The sequence below is a fragment of the Beta vulgaris genome, chromosome 5 (assembly GCF_026745355.1).
Source record: "Beta vulgaris subsp. vulgaris cultivar EL10 chromosome 5, EL10.2, whole genome shotgun sequence".
In the NCBI taxonomy this organism is placed as follows: domain Eukaryota; kingdom Viridiplantae; phylum Streptophyta; class Magnoliopsida; order Caryophyllales; family Amaranthaceae; genus Beta; species Beta vulgaris.
In genome coordinates this window covers 8,851,576-8,873,582 of record NC_079206.1, presented here as the reverse complement: position 1 = coordinate 8,873,582, position 22,007 = coordinate 8,851,576, and the positions used below count along the sequence as shown (strand labels likewise).

Here is a 22,007-nt window from a genome sequence, read left to right as displayed (position 1 = left end):
GGCCGGGTCGGGTTCGTGTTCGGATCAACTGATTTCGGGTCAGTAAACCTCTAACCTGAACCTGATCCATTTAAGTTTTCAAGTTGAAAAACACAACATGAACCTGATAATTTTGGGTTCGGGTCAACCCGAAAATGACAATATTTGACCTGAAACTTTTTTTGGGATATAAATTAGGTTGTTATATTCGAGTTGGGTCAACCCGACCAACCTGATTTTGTTCATTTAACCGGATTTTCAAACAAGTGCATCTTAAAATTCTTAAGCAAAACAACAATTGAATCCCAAACAAAAAATATCTAACAGAACTACTTGCATTATAAACAAGTCTACTAATGAATTACAAATTGGATTTCAAAAGCTACAATGATTTTTAAATACAATCTTCCATGCTCTTTGTTAATTCCTCCATAGTGAAATCAATCTTCTCCTCTCTAACAGAAAGATGGATTTGTGTGGCCTTAATTTGCTGCCATTAAAAAATAACACAAGCATTAACTTGCTAGCAAATAATTATATCAACTAAAACAAAATTATATGAACAAAAATGAAAAAGATGCTCCTTAAGACACAAACATGCATAAGAGTCACAACACTCCCAAGAATAGAAAACTTAGAAATTCCTTCACAGTAACTTCCAAAATGAAAAAAAAAATCACAAAATGACAGAAAAAAAAAATCACAAAATGACAGAAAAAATCAGAACAGAAAAAAAAAATCACTGCAACTCCCAAAATGCCAAAAAAATGAAAACAAAAAACAGATCATACAAAAGTTCAAAATTTAAAAAACATTAGTTCGATAATTAGTAATTACTTATAAATAACTCGAAAATTTGCCATATATTTACTCAAAAAATAGTCATATAACTACTCATATAATAACTCAAAAATTATCTATAATTACTCAAAAATTAGTCATAAAATTACTCTAAATTAGTCATACAATAAGTCAACAATCAACATGTAATTACTTCAAAAATTAACATGCAATTACTCTAATGAAATCAACAATGAACGAAGAAATTACCTTCACGTTTGTCTGGATTGTTTATTTACAATCTTCTCCTAATTTTACTTTGATTTCTTTTATTTTGTTTTTTTTTTTCCTGAAATTGAGAGAAGAAAGAAGAGAGAGTGAGAGATGGAGTGTTTAAGTGATAAATGAGAGAGTAGCGACTGAGAGAAGAAAGCGACGCCTCATGCCCTCACATAGTCAGTAATGTAAAGTTAGGGTTTATTTTAGGATTGGGCTCAAATTTTAGTAGATTATCTTAGGCCTAAAAATATTTTTGGTGTTTCGATCTAAATGAATTATTTTTGGGCTTTTATATTTTCAGGTCAATTCAGCTTGATTTCGTGTCAAAGAATTCAACCTTAACCTAACCCATTTAAGTTTCAAGTCGTGTTCGTGTCGATCCATTTAACTTTTCTTGTCGAAAATCTCAACCCTAACCCGATTTTTTCAGGTCGTGTTCGTGTCGTATTATGGTGTCGTGTCAGCTTTTGCCAGCCCTACTCCTACCCCCTACCCCTACCCCCTCCTACCTGCTACCCCCTAGGCCCCTACCCCTACTACCCTCTACCCCTCTCCTACCCCCGCTACCCCCTCCTACCCCCCTACCCTACCCCCTCCCACCCCCCCTACCCTACCCCACTACCCCTCCCACCTCTACCCCTACCCCCGCTACCCCCCCTACCTCTACCCTACCCTCGCTACCCCCTCCTCCCTCTACCCCCTACCCACCCCTACCCCTCCTACCCCGCTACCCCTCCTACCCCTACCCCTCGCTACCCCTTCCTACCCCCTCCTACCACTACCCCCTACCTCTTCCTACCCCTACCCCTCCTACCACTACCCCTACCCCTCTACCCCCCCCCCGCTACCCTCCTACCCCTACCCCCGCTACCCCTCTCCCCCTCCACCACTACCCCTACCCCTACCCCCCCTACCCCACCCCACTACCCCCTCCTACCCCTACCCCTACCCCCTACCCCCTCCTACCACTACCCTACCCCCTACCCCCCTCCTACCCTACCCCCTCCTACCCCTACCCCCTCCTACCCCTACCCCACTACCCCCTCCTACCCCTACCCCCTACCCCTACCCGCTACCCCTCCTACCCCTACCCTCCCTACCCCTCCTACCCTACCCCCTCCAACCACTACCCCTACCCCTACCCCCCTCTACCCCTACCCTACACCCCTTCTACCCTACCCCCTACCCCACTCCTCCTCCCCTACCCCTCCTACCCACTACCCCCTACCCCCTCCACCACTACCCCTACCCTACCCCTCCTCCTACCCTCTACCCCCCTCCTACCCCTACCATACCCTACACTCTACCCCTCCTACCCCCTCTTACCCTCTACCCCTCCTACCCTAATCCCTCCTACATCTACCCCTAACCCTTCCCCCTTCCTACCCCTCCTACCCCTACCCCCTACCTCTACCCCCTCCTACCCTCTACCCCTAACCCCTATCCCTCCCCTACCCCCCTCCTACCCCTACCCCCGCTACCCCTCCTACCCCCTCTACCCCCTTCTACCTCTACCCCTACCCCTCCTACCCCTACCCCTTCCTACCCTACCCTTACCTTCTACCCCTTCCTACCCACCCCTACCCCTACCCTCTACCCCCTCCTACCCCTACCCCTACCCGCTACCCCTCCTATCCTCTACCCCCCTCCTACCCCCTCCTATCCGCTACCCCTCCTATCCTCTACCCCCCTCCTACCCCTCCTATCCGCTACCCCTCCTACCCATACCCCTACCTCTACCCCCCTCCTACCCCCTACCCATACCCTACCCTCCTCCTACCCCCTCCTACCACTACCCCTCTACCCCCTCCTACCTCTACCCCCTCTACCCCTCCTACCTCTACCCCCTCTACCCCTACCCCTCCTACCCCTACCTCCTACCTCTACCCCTAACCCCTACCCCTACCTCTACCCCCTCCTACCCCCGCTACCCCTCCTACCTCTACCCCCTCTACCTCTACCCCCCTCCTACCTCTACCCCTACCCTCCTACCCCTCCTACCTCTACCCCCTACCCTCCTACCTCTACCCCCTCCTACCTCTACCCCTACCCCTCCTACCCCTCCTACCCCTCCTACCTCTACCCCCTACCCCTCCTACCTCTACCCCCCTCCTACCTCTACCCCTACCCCCCTACCCCCTACCTCTACCCCTACCCCTCCTAACCTCTACCCCTACCCTCCTACCTCTACCCTAACCCGCTACCCCCCTCCCCTCCTCCCCTCTACCCCCTCCTACCCCTCCTACCCCTACCCCTCCTACCCCTACCCTACCCTCTACCCCTCCTACCCTAACCCCATCCTACCCTAACCTCATCCTACGCTACCCCTACCCCCGCTACCCCTCCTCCTACCCTACCCCCTTCTACTCTACCCCTACCCCCTACCCACTCCTACCCCCTCCTACCCCTACCCCTCCTACCCTACCCTACCCCTACCCCTACCCCCTCCTACCCTTCCTACCCCTACCCCTCCTACCCTTACCCCTATCCCCTACTACCTCCTATCCCCTCCCCTACCCCTACCCCCCTCCTACCCTACCCCGTACCCCCTACCCCTTCTACCCCCTTCTACCTCTACCCCCTACCCCCTCCTACCCCCTCCTACCCCTACCCCCTCCTACCCCTACCCCTACCCTCTACACCCCTCCTACCCCTAACCCCATCCTACCCTAACCTCATCCTACCGCTACCCCTAACCCCTACCCCCTCCCCCAACCCCCTACCCCCGCTACCCTCCTCCCCTACCCCCTCCTACCCCTACCCCCTTCTACCTCTACCCCTACCCTCTACCCCACCCCCTCACCTCCTACCCCCTACTCTACCCCTACCCCCTACCCCTCCTACCCTACCCCTCCAACCACTACCCTACCCCCTACCCCCTCCTACCCCCTACCCTACACCCTTCTACCCCTACCCTACCCACTACCCCTCCTACCCCTACCCCTCCTACCACTACCCCCTACCCTCCTACACTACCCTACCTACCCCTCCTACCCTACCTCTACCCCCTCCTACCCCTACCCATACCCCTACACTCTACCCCCTCCACCTCTTACCCTCTACCCCTCCTACCCCTAATCCCCTCCTACATCTACCCCTAACCCCTTCCCCTTCCTACCCTCCTACCCTACCCCTACCTCTACCCCCTCCTACCCTCTACCCCCTAACCCCTATCCCCTCCCCCTACCCCCCTCCTACCCCTACCCCGCTACCCTCCTACCCCCCTCTACCCCCTTCTACCTCTACCCCCTACCCTCCTACCCCTACCCTTCCTACCCCTACCCTTACCTTCTACCCCCTTCCTACCCCTACCCCTACCCTACCCTCTACCCCCTCCTACCCTACCCCTACCCCGCACCCCCTCCTATCCTCTACCCCCTCCTACCCCTCCTATCCGCTACCCCTCCTATCCTCTACCCCCCTCCTCTACCCCTCCTATCCGCTACCCTCCTACCCATACCCCTACCCTCTACCCCCTCCTACCCCTACCCATACCCCTACCCTCCTCCTACCCCCTCCTACCACACCCTCTACCCCCTCCTACCTCTACCCCCTCTACCCCTCCTACCTCTACCCCCTCTACCCCTACCCCTCCTACCCCTACCTCCTACCTCTACCCCTAACCCCCTACCCCTACCCTCTACCTCCTACCCCCTACCCCTCCCCCCCTCCTACCTCTACCCCCCTCCTACCTCTACCCCTACCCCTCCTACCCTCCTACCTCTACCCCCTACCCCTCCTACCTCTACCCCCCTCCTACCTCTACCCCCTACCCCTCCTACCCCTCCTACCCTCCTACCTCTACCCCTACCCTCCTACCTCTACCCCCCTCTACCTCTACCCCCTACCCCCCTACCCTCCTACCTCTACCCCCTACCCCTCCTACCTCTACCCCTACCCCTCCTACCTCTACCCCTAACCCGCTACCCCCTCCCCCTCCCCCTCTACCCCCTCCTACCCCCTCCTACCCTACCCCTCCTACCCTACCCCTACCTCTACCCCCTCCTACCCTAACCCATCCTACCCTAACCTCATCCTACCGCTACCCTTACCCGCTACCCCCTCCTACCCTACCCCTTCTACCTCTACCCCTACCCCCTACCCACTCCTACCCCTCCTACCCTACCCCCTCCTACCCCTACCCCTACCCCTACCCCTACCCCTCCTACCCCTTCCTACCCCTACCCCCTCCTACCTCTCTACCCCCTATCCCCTACTACCTCTCTATCCCCTCCCCCTACCCCTACCCCCTCCTACCCCTACCCCGCTACCCTACCCTTCTACCCCCTTCTACCTCTACCCCTACCCCCTCTACCCCTCCTACCCTACCCCCTCCTACCTCTACCCCTACCCTCTACCCCCTCCTACCCCTAACCCATCCTACCCCTAACCTCATCCTACCGCTACCCCTAACCCCCTACCCCCCTCCCCCAACCCCTACCCCCGTACCCCTCCTACCCTACCCCTCCTACCCTACCCCCTTCTACCTCTACCCCTACCCTCTACCCCTACCCCCTCCTACCCTACCCCTCCTACCCTCTACCCCCTCCTAACCCTACCCCGCTACCCCCTCCTACCCTCGCTACCCCTACCCCTCCTACCCCTTACCCTCAACCTCTACCCCTCCACCTCTACCCCCTTCTACCTCTACCCCTACCCCCCCTACCCCTCCTACCCTACCCCTACCCTCTACCCCCTCCTACCCCTTCCTACCCCCTACCCTCCTACCTCCTACCCCTCCTACCCTCTACCCCCTATCCCCTACTACCTCCTATCCCCTCCCCCTACCCCTACCCCTCCTACCCTACCCCGCTACCCCCTACCCCTTCTACCCCCTTCTACCTCTACCCCTACCCCCTCCTACCCCTACCCCCTCCTACCCTACCCCTACCCTCTACCCCCTCCTACCCTAACCCCATCCTACCCCTAACCTCATCCTACCGCTACCCCTAACCCCCTACCCCCCTCCCCAACCCCTACCCCGCTACCCCTCCTACCCCTACCCCCTCCTACCCCTACCCCCCTTCTACCTCTACCCCCTACCCCACTCCTACCCCTCCTACCCCTACCCCTACCCCTACCCTCTACCCCCTACCCCCTCCTACCTCCTACCCCCTCCTACCCTCTACCCCTCCTAACCCCTACCCGCTACCCCTCCTACCCTCGCTACCCCTACCCTCCACCCTTACCTCCAAACCTCTACCCTCTCTTACCTCTACCCCTGCTACCCCCTCCTACCTCTACCCCCGCTACCCCTCCTACCTCTGCCCTACCCCTGCTACCCCTACCCCTCCTACCTCTACCCTACTACCCCCTACCCCTGCTACCCCTACCCCTCCTACCTCTACCCCTACCCCCTCATACCTCTACCTCTTACCTCTACCCCTGCTACCCCTTCCTAGCCCTACCCCTCTACCTCTACCCGCTACCCCTCCTCCTACTCTACCCTACCCCCTACCATTCCTACCCTTACCCTACCCCTCCACCCCTTACCCCTACCCCCCTCCTACCCCTACGCCCCTCCTATATTAGTCAAAATTTTCCCTTCCAGGTAGCACGTGGAAAATTTCAAAAGTGGAATGTTGCGACTAAAATAAATAAGTAAATATTAAAATGGTAGTATTAGTTAGAAATAATAGAAAAAACGTGAACATACCAGCGTATCTCTATTAAATTCTTTTATAAGATTTGATGGTTTTACCCTTAACTTTATAGCAACTCGAAGTCTTATAACCATTTTCCATACTCTCATCTCACTTTGCCCACCCTAATTTTCATGCAAGCTTCAAGCAACCCATATAGTAGCCATTGGTCAAGTTGTAACAACGACCGAAATCATCTACAATTTTTGGCAAAAACTAAACACTATCCTAAACCTAAACTATATACACATACATGAAGGATATATTCACTAACCCTTTCCCTCGATTTTCCTTCACTCTAAGAATATGAAATTTTGTTCTCCTTAAGTCGAAATCACATTTTCTTTTAATTTTCAAAATTATCTAAAGAAAGAGAGAGGAGAAAACTACAAAGAGAAACAAATAAACTAAGTCTGAAGACCAATACTCTTCAAATACTTCATCTTTCTTTAGTTGTACCCAAAGCTTTGGCACGTTTGCCAATGCACCACTTTGAACATCAATATCTCTAATTGTGTATGTGGCAAAATTGTAATTGTTGATATTATGAAACTATATCACGAGAGGAATTTTACAAGATCTCATCAAACTATGTTTTTCCTTATGAATAAATAATAAAAACAATTTCAAAGTGGAATTTAAATAGTGTCAAAAGCCAGTATGGGACAGCTAAAAGACAGAGAAAGTATCCAGCAACCATAGCAGATTGTTGAGGTTATTCATTCGATTAGATGGTTATATATTTGAAAGCTTGAGGCTGTTTCAAATCAATAGATGATTGTGAGCCCAAATTCTCTGTGAAGTTTGAATCTGATGGCTTGTGAAACATATAGCTTTACAGGAGTGTTGAAAGTTTTTCTGGATTTAATCTGGAGAGCAAGTCAGGAAATACTTGTGTTTCAAAGAGAATTGCATTGACTAGTATGACTACATACATTCTAATTTACAAGTCATAGCTTCATTCTTTCACCAACAGTTAAGCAATTATACCGGGGAAAGCGGTTGGTTAATACAAATACAAAACACTGTCAGGTAAGCCGTTTTGGACAGCCTCACTAGTATGTAATAGGAGAATATAAAAGCATAATTTTGCTAAAAATCAAAGGGCATCTTGTAGTTTCCAAAAAAAATGGTATACCAGATAAAAGTGTTGCAAGCAGAGATTTATATGTAAAATTTAAACACCCCCCTCCCCAAAAAAAAAGAAACAGATAACCTTCACAAGCACCCCTTGCAAACAGCAGACAATTAAAATCACCGTCGTAAAGGACATTCGTACCTTGGAAAGCAGACACACATGTTTAACAGAAAACTATGAAGAGAACTAAATAGTGTTGGTGCGCATATTCCAGACCCAATTGAGTCAAGTGTCTGTATACACTTTTGGCTTATACTTGTGCAAAAGAATGCAGCATTCGGAAACACAATTGAATAACCAAACGATAAAAGAGGGGTCATTAGATGAATGTAATATTGCCTATCATGTATTCATATCTATGCAATTCTATTTCCTATCAAGTGCTGAAATAAGAAAGTTGAATATATTTGGCACTGTTGATGCGAAGCAAAATCAAATAAATTAGATGCAAAATAAGACTTACCAAATCTAAAGTTTCAGAACCTTGCTTTGAACATGCCACGACAAGCGGATAAAGAGAAGTAAATGGTGACAATAGGTCCTCCTCAGCTGCTGCATAATTTGCATGTGTTCTCTCAAGTTCATTGAGAGTATTAAAAGCACTTGGCAAGCTCCCCAAGGAAGCAAGGGAATTCATCTTAGCCAAGTAGGTTTCAGGCTTAGGAACCCTTTTTTCATGCAAGGATCTCTTTAGGATGGCCCATGACGCATCCAAAAGAGTAGTATCAGAAGTTCGGCCAGCTGTGGCAAGAGCAGAAATAACTAATCCTTCATCAACAGAGTGGTAAATAGGGGGCCTTGCATTCTCACCGGCTTGTATCAGCCTAGCCATGAATGCCAAGGCCAGAAAGGTTAGCTTGCTATTATCATTCTGTATTGCAACATTGGCAAGGTCGTTGCACAAATTCCAGCTGGGGCTCAGAGCTTTATTCTGGTCCATGGCCTGATAATTCACAGAGAAAATCAAAATGATAACAGAAAGCCATACCTCACATAACTCTCTAAGCAATATTCAAAACTATACCTTGCACTCTCTATAACCATCACAAGACTCTCCAATCTTTGCTGGTTAATACAACTCTGGACACAATCAACAAAGACCTTTGTTGACAGCATATAACCAGATTTTAGCGCCAGATCTATATATTTCAAGGCCATATCAGTCTGACCTTGCTGAAATAGCATGCTAATAACCAAATCATATGATTCCGCATCAGGCTGAGATTCTTTCCCACTATGCAGGCATCCTGAATACATTAGGTAAATAAATTCATCTGACAACAGGCTAACTATATAAAGACAAAAGAGAATGGTGCACATATCATACAAGCCATTGAGCAATGTAAGTTATTTTTAGAGGAGCCATTGAGCATATATCTATCTCAAAATGTAGAATAAAAAGCAGTTGATCTATATAAGCTACAAGCCTTTTGCAAATCTGATTACCAGTTCTATTTAGAATGCATATCTAAAATTTAACCATGTTACCACTTTAAATGGCCTCAAGCCAATTGCAAAGATAACAACCAAATATTCATGTAAGCCTCATAGAAAAACTCGCAGCGGGTGAGGGGGGGGGGTGTATGTGTGTAAAGAATCAAGAGAGAGGGAGAAGTAAAAAAAAATGATAGCCTTAAATAACCAAATAAGTAGATTGGTGTCAAATAAGCTGCACATGACCTGGGAATCTGTAAATAATTTCATCAGATAGATCTGAAACCCATTCAGCAACAAACATCAATTAGGATTGTGTACCCAATGCACACGGCACACCAAAGACAAGAAACTTTTATTTTCATGCCTCAGCAGTCAGCACTCATGATAACAAATAGAAAGATGATAGACTAAGAGAGCTATACAAGTCAGGCAAGGGAAATGTTAAGAACGTGCTTCCCTTCGGATTAGCAAAAAGATCAGGTTACCAGAGAGCACGTCTCAATAACAAATGAACATTGTGTTGATAAAAGGGATTTGAATTTTGGAGGGAAGGGGGGTGAACTATGAAGCGAGAGGAAGAATCCATTTTACAGTGTTTGAAGAGCATGGTAAAGGCTACCATGAAGTATAGGCTTATATCTAAGATACTTATGGCTGAAAACCTTTAGAGATAGAAAGCTCTTATTTTCCCTCCTGATTTATAGCAACGAAGGAGCAGGTCTTCCCCAGGCCCCCAGGTGAAAGCAGCATAAAATTTTCTAAGATCTATGAGCATGAGCTGAAATGATAATGCCTCAGGAGTCAGGAGTGTTCCTTGCTCAGAGACATATTGCACTTCTTAGATCTAGTGTGGTGATAAGTATGATAATTGTGAATAAGTTATGTGTAGCATATTAGAACATAGGATCTCTCACTGGAAAATTAGCAAGTTGGTAGAAATGATTGAGAGAAGAAATATAAACATTTGTCTCTTACAGAGACTCAGTGGCTCTACAATGGAATCATACAGACTAGGTCTAAGTTGAAGTAAAGGATTTCATGGCAACACACAAAGAAATTTCCGCCAATTCACTTACAATGAAGTAAAATATTAATGTTATTATCCAAGAAGAGACTATAAGGTGCAAGAATGGGGCAAATAACAATACATAACATAAGTGACAACATCTTAAAAGATATCCAAGTCTACCAACCAATCCAAACCCCCAAAACAGGAACCAGATGAAAGCAGCAGCCAAACCCCGAGTTTAATTTTATTGAAGTTATGCAAAGAACATTATAATAAATTAATTTGCAACATGTAACATCACACTTAGATAAACCAAAAAGGATTGAGTAGTAATGTATAACCAAAGTTGTAAAATTTGGAAAAAAAAAGTACAATCAGCTACTAACCCACCCCACACCCAAAACTGGAGGACTTAAAACTAATATGAACAAAAAATGACCCAATCTGTACTGACATGGTCCAAGGATAAGTATGACCACATCTGATCAAATTTCAAAAGAAAAACCATGAAGATATGACAATAGAAAAGCTAATACATTAATTGACCATAGACCTGAATTGAAAGAACTCAATGAGATCCAACCTGAAAATAAACTAACCTCGAAGAAAATGATCGGTTTTCCACCTCTATACCACCTCTACTGAACAAGAAAAGGCCTCAACAACCATAAGAATCAGTAAGATAACACACGAGAAAAGAAATGCGAAACAATTTAGAAACTGAACTAGAAAGGAATAATGTATCCCTTAAAAATGATTTAGAACACCAAGAAAATGGAATGAAATCAATACACTAAGAATGTCATTACTTACAACAACTAACAGACAGTAATTGCATTTTGTGATTTTCTTGACAGAGACTCTTATTTCATAGACAAAATTTAGGGAAATTCCTTTTAAACATTATTTATTTTACTCAATTTCATTATTTATATCGTACTCCTTCTGTCCCCCCAAAGAATTTCCAATTTTGTTTTTCTAACTCAAACTTCATAAACTTAAACATTCATCCAACAAAAAATAAAATAAAAGAACATTCATTAACTGGGTGAATACAAAATTGTAATCTTAAGATAATAACAAAAAAGAAACAGATACCAAGTTATCAACCCAACACATAAAAAAGATTGAACAACAATACAACATAGTAAGTTCAAAAATTCAATCTTAAGATTATAAAAATATAAAAAATAAAAAATAGCAAACAAACAAAATTCAATCTTAATAACTGGAATCCTGCATCCCTTCCCTTGGTTTCCCGAAATCAACATCTTTTATATTTAAAAATTATAACTTTTATTTAAAAGAAAACAATAATACAATATATTGTACATAAATAATACAGTAGTTTTATACAAAATTGATAAGATAAAAACAATTCTTTAAGTCCAAAATTAACTGAAAACCAACCCATCTTTCATAGATCATCACGTCATCAACCTTAATAATCATATATTCGAATATAAAACACAAATTTGGAACTTTGTCACAATTCATAAAAACCCAGAACTATAACAATTCCAAAAATTAAAATAAAAAAACCTTCTACATCTACAACACACAATACAAAAAGAAGGGAAATTACCAAAATCTCCCACATAACACATGATGAATAATAATGATAGTATTGGAAATTGAGGATGAAGATGAAATAAAGTTTATCTTTCTCTCTCATCTTCTAATCGCCGAACTAATTTGGAAATGCAGAGAGAGCTTTGCATTTTGCAAGGGTAACTTTCTAAGTTCTAACGGTCGGAATTTTGGGAGAAGATTTTTTTTTGACGGAAGGGAGAAGATAAGCAGTAGAAGATCTTCACATTATTCCCTAAAAGAAATCTGCACATTATTGATTATTTAAGTAAACGGTTTTTATTTCCTCAAAAAAAAATTAAGGGGTTTCTATTTTATGGGCATGTTGGTAAAAGTCCATGTAAATGGGTTCAAAAGAAATCTTGCACTAATCTGATCCATTTAATAATAACCTATTTTTTCGTATTACGGTGTCACGTACTCGTGTTAAATTTTGTCTTGCTCGGATAATTGAATATAACTAGTAATTAGGCCAGGGTTATGACCGAGTAAAGAAAAATCTTTATTTGTTAATATTATACTTAAAATGATAACGATAAATATATTTATCTAGTAGTTAGACTTTAATAATCAAACCCTATACTATGCAATTTGAAGTTTTTTATTGTATGTGGATTACATGGAGTAAAATGTCTTTAGCGATAGCAACACGTGGCATCGTTACTCGTTTCACCTGTTAATATATTAGTGTAGATATATATATTTGTGGGTAGTCAGGGGTGAAGCTACCAGGGGCTTACAGCCCAACTTCGTGGCCCATGTATTTCTAAAGTGACCGCTATAGGATTTTATGTTATATCTTATTAAATTGTCTATATTATTCTTAGGATTTTTTTTGGGCGAAACATTTATCATGAATGAAAAAAAATTTCCTTTGATCGCCTATGGACTATATTAGCTTTCAGATGCTATCATAACTTTTCCTTCTATTTTCCTGAACTTGAAATCTGTCGAAGTATCTCAAAGAAGAAACAAAATAAGACTGTTGTAATTGGTTTTGTTAATTGAGGATTTGTATGTAGCAGTTTATCGTGATCATATATATTTTCTTTCATCAGCTTCAACTTAGAAGAAGTACATTAGTGGCTTTTGCTAGGAATGGTGTTTCTTGTATCATGTTGGTGCTCAGAAATTTTTGGTTCAATAAGCCATGTCCTGGATGTGAATGAAGTTCGTTTTAGCGTTTTGATATGTTTGAACTTAATTGAGAACTTGCTTCTACGTTCAAGTATTTTTCTATCATAAATGTGTTGTGTTCTTGTAATGACTCGACAAAACAAAAACAAAAAATTTGAAGCTAGGTGTTTAACGACTTATTTGACATCTTTTATGATTTATCATTTTATTGTGAGTGAACTACTTGCTACAAGTATTGGACATGGACACGATGACCCCAATCATTTTGGGGTGATTGTTATGAGTAAGGGATGTGAAGAGCCAATTAGAGCCTGAGCTTCGTATTGCTTGGCTCGATTTGTAATACTTGCACTCAAGTTCAAGTCAAGTCTCAAGCTTAAGTTTTCAAGTTGATCTCTAATTACACCATAACTTGTGTTTTATGAAATTCTACGTTGCACACCAACTTTTTAAAAGTGACGAGTACTCAACTAATTGCCTTGAACTTTCAAAAGTGACCATCACTTTAAAAGTGACCATTACTTACAATAAAAAGGGAACAACAATGGTGATATGCTTCAGCCTTCAAGTATTGAATTGGCTGCTTAAGAAACCTATCAGCTATTCCATATACTTCTGTTCGCCAACCATCTCATTTAAGATGAAATAAACTAAACTAAACTCCTTCAAAAATTGAACTCTATTATGTTACAGATGCGACGAAAACATCCAAAATACTAGTTCTGCTTCTTCCAGTTATGAACTTTGGTGACAAGCGGATGTTGATTATTTGATCCAGTTTTGCACCAAGGATAAGAATTTTGATAATCAAAGAGTAGCGATGTTATTCCAACTTCAGCACACTCTAAAGCATATCTTGGATTATGATCAATCAACACCTTCACACCTATTGATCTAATAACAGCAAATGTCACAAAAGCAATTCATCATTGCTTAGTCTAGAGTCCTCGATGCCTTCAGAACAAAAGCCATAACACATCTTGAAGCATAGCAATGATAGAAGCAAATCTTAAAACCGAGCTTCAAAGTGAAAGACTGAAAGCAAACAGCCATACCTGTAAATCTCCGACTTGGGTTTTGATTCTCCATCTATAGCAAAGTCATTACCAAAGTGAATCTCCAGCCCCCTTTCAATCTCCCCTTCCTTGAATCTCAACCAAATGTTTGGGGTAGAAAATAGGAATCAAGCCCTAAACTTCATTAGGGAAAATAGGGAAGCTTATCACCTGAACGAACCCAAATTTCTTACTGTGTACACTACCGAGAAAGTTCATGCAACATAACTGACATGGAGATACAAGTTTTACGATCCTATCCCACTAAAATTACGATCACTAATTTTTTAGCGTAAAAACTAATCTTAATGTGAAATCCAACCTTACAACATAAAGTATTCATGTATTCTGACATGAATCAAACCCAAACGAAATGCACTATTTATATCTTTTCCAAAATAAAATAAAACTTCTTCTCCGCGTATTAGTTTGTTCCTGACTTCCTGTAGGCTTCTTTTAATTACAAAAAAATCCAATATTTATAATCAAAAAACAAATAATTACGTCCCAAATCATCATTTCCAAAACTACCAAAAAAAAGAAAAAGAAAAAAAAACCATATATAGCAATCTTGAAAACGAGCTTCTTTCCAAAAAAAAAACAAAAAAAAACAAAATTTCTAGACCTAAAAGTAGAAATCAAAATAAAAAATCGAGTTTTAGTAGAGTAGAAATTGAGTAAAAATTTGGTAAATCATCATCAAGATCAATCTCTGCAATAAAATTGAGGTGAAAATGGAGAAGAAATTGATGTATGTAATGGCGGAGCCGCCGAAAGATGTGAACAAGAATACGGAGTGGGTGACATATCCAGGTGTATGGACTATCTACATCTTCATTGTGTTCTTCGCATGGCTTCTTGTTCTCTCTCTCCTCGGTTGTTCTCCTGGTATGGCTTGGACCATTGTTCATCTTTCTCATTTCTTCGTAAGCTTCTTTCTCTCTCCTCTTCGCAATTTTAGGGTTTTTTTTTTTTTTGGCAATTTTTTTCATGATTTGGTTAGGATAATAGTATTTGCTTTGTTTTTGGATCTGTATGCACTGGAGTTGGATTTTTATTGCATTTTTTTTTGTGTTGCGCAATTGCTAGAATTTTGTGACTAATTGAGGAGGATCAGAAGTTCTGTTCATCTTTTTTTCGCGAAATTGGTGTTTTTAGGGAATGAATTTGTGTTTTTCATGGTGTTATCGATGTTTAAGCTCACTTGAAATAGAGTTAAGTCTGAAATGATTGAGGAGGGTGTATAGCTTCTGAGAAATGGAGCTTAATTGAGAAATGATCATATTGGAGGTTTTGTTAGTGCTAGATACAGGATTATGTTCTATTTTGTGGAGTAAATGGTGTCATTAAGATGACGAGTTCACTGTATTTTACGGATGAATATTGTGTATCATCATTAGGATAGGTGATCAGTGTCAGGGTGATTGTTGATATCTTACCGCTTCACTGATCACGACGAAGTCCTGATTTTGCAGATACTTGAGGTCTTTTACGTCTTTACATAAATTCATGAGACAACTAGTCGTGCATTCAGTGCTTGTTTGGTTCAAGCCATGAAATGGAAAGGGAATAAAAATAAAGAGGGGAAATGGTAACAAAAGCTGTTGCCTTTTGTTGGGTGTTTGGTTCAATGGTAGATAGGTAATTCTTACCACCAAGAAATGAATTTTGTTACTTGAGGAGGAGGGAAGGTAAAACACTAGGGGGTTCCACTACCAGTTACCATCAAGTAATCATAACGGATTGAAGAGGGGTTGAACCAGACAAGGGAGTAAGTATTTGATTCCATTTCTTGGAGCCCAAAAATGTTGAACCAAATGTGCTTTTAGTCTATTTCAGTTCTTATTAGAAGGAAAGCCAAGATAAACCCTTGTACAGGCATGGTTAAGACACTTAAGAGGATAGTTTGTAATGGATCAATACTCTCATGGTTAGAAGCATTGTGTTGTCTGATCCTTTTCATTATCGTTAAAACTCAACTGGGTAGAGTTGTAGACTGTTGACCTCTATGATTATTCTTAAATACGTAAATTCTGCCACAAAGCATATTATACCTGTGGCACCTCTGCTCATGTCTTTTTTTTTTCTGGGGGAATGCAATTTAGAAGCTCGCGTAGCTTTATTGTTGCTTTAGGGTTTTGTATTGTTTGCTTTATGTCTTATTTTTGTTTGGCTACTTCCTACTAGAGTGTCTGGTATTTGAATTGCATAAGAAATCAAATTCTATTCAGCTCCTTTGTTTGGCACTATTTTTGGCCTTGCAGGCTTGTGTTATATGTTTTTGGACAGTGTTCTCGGCCTAGCAGGCAATATTTTTGCTTCTGTCTACCATTTGTTTGTCTACTATGACCTTTTTTGGGGTTTGATGTTGCTTGGTGGAAGAACAAATTATTAATTTTATTCTCTGTTTTCCAATCACGCCGACATTGAAGACCTATAATTGACTTTGGTCATACACCATTTCCCCCCCTCCTATCTGGGTCCAATCTTCCGTCTTTCATTTTTTTCCCCCTATTTTTCTTCCCTGATCGGGTTTGTGTTATGTATTCCTCTTGTGCTCTTTCACTCAGGTCACTTATCACTGCTTTCACTGGAAGAAAGGCACACCATTTGCTGATGATCAAGGCATGTACAATGGATTGACTTGGTGGGAGCAGATTGAAAATGGCCAACAGCTTACTCGCAATAGGAAATTTCTCACTGTTGTCCCTGTGGTATTGTAAGTATCTAAGTCATCATATCATATATATGTATATAACTATATAGTAAACATATGTAGGATGCGGAGAACGAATGTTTTGAAATTGTGATAGAAGGAAGATCCTGGCAGTATCCGCTGCTTGTGTTGTGGTTATGAGTTGTGAGGGAAGGCAAAAATAACTATGGTATTTCTGCTTTTCTGATTTTCTGTATAGTCTGGTAAATTCTGCTTGACCAGTGCGAGGTGTGGTAGTATTGGATACCCAATCTCATTAGCCACTATTTTTTTTATATGCAGTAATCTGAATTTGGGTAAGATGGTTATCTTTGTAAGCAGAGAACTTGCACAAAACATTATTGCCATAAATACGAGTGATTACTGCACCAAATACTGTAGTAGTGAACAATGCTGGATTGACTTGTGATAAGGATTATGTTACTCGAACTATGTTAATCTAATAAAGTAATTAGGGTCAGATTTTGGCGATTACAGGTGCAATCGTAGCTTAGTCACTAGTTCCTGTTCCCATGTCAGAGTAGTGAAATCCAACATAGATACTTGAGGTGAACTCAGGTGCTGAGCAACAAAGGAAAAAGTTATATTATTGACCTTTTCGGTAGTGTAGTTGAAGGACCTTTTCCTAAAATCTCTGAGTCATTTGATTTCAGTTTCAAAGATAAGAGATGACTCTCTGTTTTGACTTCCATAAGACATGAGTAATATGCAATCTATCATTCGATATCTTTAGTAATATTTAAATTGTTTCATGCTTGGTCGTTTCAATGGCTTCTGGCAACTTTAATATGCAATTTTGCACCATTTTGAACAAATAGCTTCTTTGTAATTTTTTCAATGATACATGCAATGTTAAGCTGTGTTACCATTGCCATCTGCCTCACTGCGAGCTATGCTTGTCCCAATCTCCCTATTTGGAGGGTAGAGGTTTCGGTATTTATAATCTTTGTTGTTTATCTGTTGCTTGTCAGAATGAAACCATTGCACCTTCTTTGTAGTAGTTGAAAGCTTAAAAGCTACTGCTGTGAACCTTTTCCTAACATTTCAACATTGTAGTTTGGGCTATTATTAATTCCGGACGGAGTATTTCTTTATCCTATGTTTTTTGAAGAAAGTATTTACATCTGTCTTGTCTTCTCGCAGGTACTTAATTGCGTCGCACACTACAGACTATCAGAATCCAATGCTTATCTTCAACACTCTTGCTGTTTTTGTGCTTGTGGTTGCCAAGTTCCCCCATATGCACAGGGTTCGTATTTTTGGGATAAACGGAGAACACTGATTAATAAGTTCGCTTTATTTAATACATGTCCAGCTTCAGCTGCTGTAAGATTCTTCATTTTTTTGCATATATTGGTGTCTTATTTATAGTGAAAAGGGTGTATTAACCAAAATTTTGGCAAGTGTTCTGTGGCGTATCAACTACTGTTGGTTGCTGAGCCGATATGTGCAAGAGGGGTGTATTGATCTCAACATGCGTCCTTATTCACTTGCGTGAATTTATTTATTCCTCATGAAATAAATACCTTTATCCATTAATGTCAGCATTAGAGGTTGGTAAAGAAACCAAATGTTAAAGTGTTTCCGGATTGCAAATGATCGAAACAAGTAGAACTAGAAGTCAGAACTGACAAGTTGAATTCTAGCTGAAGCCATAAGCTGGGCTTCGCTTGGGCTTTGAAAGCTCGGCTAGTAACCAAGGTAAAACTGGACCTGCAATCTGTAGAATATTATCAGCTGATATAATTGAATGTTGGGCTAAGGTTGAGCTGGTTCAGCTTGAAGCTTTGCTTAGAGCCTTAGTTCGGTCAACGCGAGGCTGAAATTTAAGTTTTCATTATCTGTGACCGAGTTAAATTGCCAATCATCCCCTGAAAGTTGCGTCTACATATGAAAAAAGTTGCATCTACATATGAAAATGATCTAGTGAATAAAAATATTGCGCACGTAATGCAAATTAAACAATACTAGTGTTTTACTTTTTGGTGCAAAGATACGACAAGTTGCAGGTCTGCATGGGTCTGGTCTGGGTTGGATGACCGTGTCAATAAGACTTGGATTTAGATGCAAAAAATATTTCATGTGAATGTGAATCTACATCCTACCCAAATAAGTAACAAAATTCATATGGATAAAAATCTTGTTCTTCTTACTCAAACCCATAAAATTTGGTAAAAATGCATATACTTACCCAGATATTGCGAGTATAATGCATCTAGGGTATGAGATAGGATCCAAGTTGAATACCAAACTTATTATTGGTTTGTGATTGTTTCTTTTGCTTAAACGCAAAAAATATTTCATGCGAAATTACATCCTAACCAAATAAGTAACAAAAGTTCATTTGGATACAAATAATATTCTTACTCAAACCCATAAGATTTGGTAAAAATTCATATACTTAGGACCTGTTCTTTTCGGCATAAAACAACTGAACTGAGAACTGAATTGAATTAAATTGAAATGAATAGTGATATGTGAGAGGAAAAGTATTGTCGAGAGCTGAACTGAATTGAAAATAAGTTGGGGAGAACAGACCCTTACCCAGATATTGCAATAGTGCATTAAATTGAGTCCAGATCCTCTAGAGAAGATTTAGGGATGGATTTTGATGAGATAAAATACGGGGAATTTTGGAAAGAGAATATGTGAGCCATTGAGTTTTTATTTAATAGTTGATATTAAATACCTAACTTATTATTGTTTGCGATTGTTTCTTTTGCTTTCCATTTATCACCCACCTAGAAGGATGGGTACAAATATAAAAGAATATAAAAAAGTAGCTAAATCTTCAATCACCAATCCACCATTACACAAAACATCCTAAATTGAAGGTTTTAATTTAAATAAACAATCATAAACTGATACATATGGTTTTAGTATCGTGCTAACATCTCAAAGTTCGTCAACTAGAACAAGTAATAGGGTATATGGGTCAGATTTAACCATCTAGGTTTCAAAACATTACATCCTAATATACACCCATTTTTTGATATATAGACCCAAATCCACCTCTTCTTTTTGGTGAACACCCAAATCTACCTTGGATACAACAATTTCCAATAACATTTGACACATACTTTTGAGGGTGTGTTTTCACTATAACTTATCTGAATTAAACTTAGTAAATTTAATTGGACCTAATCGTTCCTAATTTATCTTATATTTTCCTCTTATTAGATCCGAAACTTACTTTTGTAAGAGAAGAGACCACATTCTGAAAAGAATTATGTCCAATCCAGTTTGAGTCGAATCCAAAGACCATGTCCACCAGCAACAGTGCCCTCTTAGATAATCTTAACAATGCTTTACGCCCTCGATATGCGAAAAAATCTGCGGCCGTGTTTTCTAGTACATAGCAATATTCAGCCACCATATTCCCTTGTCAAGCTTTGATAGTCTTGTGACAGTAGTTATATTAAGACTTGAAGAATATGAATCCACTCACTTTTTTTTTTTTTTTTTTTAAAGAAAAGGGATTTCATTAATATTTCGCCAAACGGCACTTACAAGTAATTTCTGAAAAACATAAAATTCTAGTAGAATTACATATCACCCTAGAAATGTAAACATCGCAGATTTGACTTAATTTTGCCTTAATAAAAATCTTCATCTGAAGCAATGCAATCTGTGAGTTCGCCCTGGTTCGGCATACGATCTGCAGATGCGGAAATTTTGGGATGAACGTACTCCAATAGTCTTCCATAATTTTACAGAAGTTGTGAAACCCTAATTCTTCATGTTGAATCTCGAACTTCAACCAATGAGAATAATTTCTCATACCTAAAAACAAAAGAACCAAACTCACAACTCCCATAGGAGAGAAGGAGATTTCCAAAACAGAAACTAAAAACCCCATAAAGGGTTTGAGAAAATCTCATAAAGAGATACTAATTTATTGAACAAAACAAGAAAATGAACTAAAAACTGAAAATAAAAGGGAAAAAGGGGCTTACCATGGATGAAAATATCCATGGCAGCCCCCTAATTGATGAAGAAGAGGTAAGGGAGGCTAGGGTTTTAGAGAGAGAAAAGAAGAGGGGAGGCTAACGGATGAATCCACTCACTAGTCAATACTACCTTCTTAACATTGAATTCAAATCTTAGGCCTTGTTTGGTTGTATATGGGAAGTCATACTTCCTAAAAAGTTATTTTTTCCATGTATTTGAAATTCCTAGGAAGTGTAAATTTGTGTTTGGTTGACAATGGGAAGTAGAACTTCCTATGGGAAGCTCTACTTACCTAGGGGGACCTAGGTAAGTAACTTCCTCCATTTTGGAGGAAGTAGAACTTCCTAGGAAGTGCAAATTCCCATGGTTTTGCCAACTAAACAACTTCATATACTTCTACTTCCTAGGAATTTGCACTTTCCATGATTTGTTTTGTCAACCAAACAAAGCCTTAGATCAAAAGCTCACCCATTATAACTCGTTCCTTTTTTTTTACCTCAATATAAAGTGATAGATAGGAAAATTGCAGTTATTGGTAATTAATCTTTGATGTCGCAAACGTGGGATGGTGTAATTTTACAACCATCTTTGCTAACTAAGATATCTTAAGTGTTCAATCTTGTGCAATGAATGACCTTCATGGAGTAATAAGAAGAACACATCGAGTAGACAACGCTATCGTTAGTAACTGGTCAGCAAGATTTATAATCTTCCCCAAGCACATTCTTCTTTATAAATTTATGATCAATGTCAATGATTAATAGAGGTGTTAATGAGCCTGGCTAGCTCGTGAACTATTTGAGTTCGTCTTAAATTTTCATGAGCTGAAGATTATTACATTGGGTTGTCTTTATATTAGACCACTCACAAGTTCAATGGTGGATCTATTCTAAAATCAATTGGTAATGGGAGGAGTAGCTCCTCAATCTTAGAAGTTGGTTAAAATCCTATCATTTTATTAGTATGAAATAACTTTCAAGTGTATCGTATATATACAGGGTCTAACATCAATTTTCTAACGTTTGAAATGAATTACTTCCTCTATTGTTTTAGTTGCTACACATTTTGTTTTCACGTTATCCAATGTATTACTTTGATCAATAATATCTTTAATTATGCATAGTGAAAAGTTAGGAAAAGTTGATATTATGAAAATATATACATTTAAGATGAATCAAGCAAAATTATACCTAACTATATTATTTCTTATATACAAGAAATAACAAATTAAACAAGGTTAGTTGTTGAATAATAATTACTATGCAAGCGCAACATTGAGAAAAAAAACGAAGAA

General features: G+C 41.1%; 2 protein-coding genes across 22 annotated transcripts; one reads left to right on the top strand and one right to left on the bottom strand.

Moving 5' to 3' along the window:
- Positions 1-296: 296 nt before the first annotated feature.
- On the bottom strand, positions 297-12,136 carry LOC104892589 (pentatricopeptide repeat-containing protein At1g26460, mitochondrial). Of its 21 annotated transcripts, none has more exons than XR_008969340.1 (5): positions 10,864-11,840; positions 8,843-9,065; positions 8,282-8,761; positions 1,030-1,108; positions 297-469 (listed from the first exon to the last, which is right to left on the bottom strand). XR_008969340.1 is itself a non-coding variant. In XM_048645000.2 (5 exons), exons 4-5 carry the CDS (start codon positions 8,756-8,758, stop codon positions 374-376), a joined length of 573 nt encoding a protein of 190 aa, XP_048500957.1. In that variant the 5' UTR covers positions 8,759-8,761; positions 8,843-8,957; positions 10,864-10,921; positions 11,850-12,136; the 3' UTR covers positions 297-373. The 21 variants fall into 21 exon arrangements, 20 of the variants coding, with proteins under 20 accessions (XP_048500957.1, XP_048500958.1, XP_048500959.1 ...); XM_048645000.2 differs by lacking the exon at positions 1,030-1,108 and adding an exon at positions 11,850-12,136 and having other exon boundaries at positions 8,843-8,957; positions 10,864-10,921; XM_048645001.2 differs by lacking the exon at positions 1,030-1,108 and adding an exon at positions 11,850-12,136 and having other exon boundaries at positions 8,843-8,957; positions 10,864-10,905.
- Positions 12,137-14,500: 2,364 nt separating this feature from the next.
- Positions 14,501-18,306, top strand: LOC104892588 (hypothetical protein). The gene is made up of 3 exons (XM_010678553.4): positions 14,501-14,972; positions 16,617-16,765; positions 17,906-18,306. Exons 1-3 carry the CDS (start codon positions 14,781-14,783, stop codon positions 18,042-18,044), a joined length of 480 nt encoding a protein of 159 aa, XP_010676855.1. The 5' UTR covers positions 14,501-14,780; the 3' UTR covers positions 18,045-18,306.
- Positions 18,307-22,007: the final 3,701 nt, after the last annotated feature.

Excerpts from the sequence above, each read along its gene's own strand:
- LOC104892589 (XM_048645000.2), bottom strand. The coding sequence starts at position 8,758 with ATGGACCAGAATAAAGCTCTGAGCCCCAGCTGGAATTTGTGCAACGAC. Across the intron at positions 470-8,281 it reads GTTCTGAAACTTTAGATTTG|CAAATTAAGGCCACACAAAT; the intron begins GTAAGTCTTATT and ends TTTTAATGGCAG.
- LOC104892588 (XM_010678553.4), top strand. The coding sequence starts at position 14,781 with ATGGAGAAGAAATTGATGTATGTAATGGCGGAGCCGCCGAAAGATGTG. Across the intron at positions 14,973-16,616 it reads TTCATCTTTCTCATTTCTTC|GTCACTTATCACTGCTTTCA; the intron begins GTAAGCTTCTTT and ends TCTTTCACTCAG. Across the intron at positions 16,766-17,905 it reads ACTGTTGTCCCTGTGGTATT|GTACTTAATTGCGTCGCACA; the intron begins GTAAGTATCTAA and ends GTCTTCTCGCAG.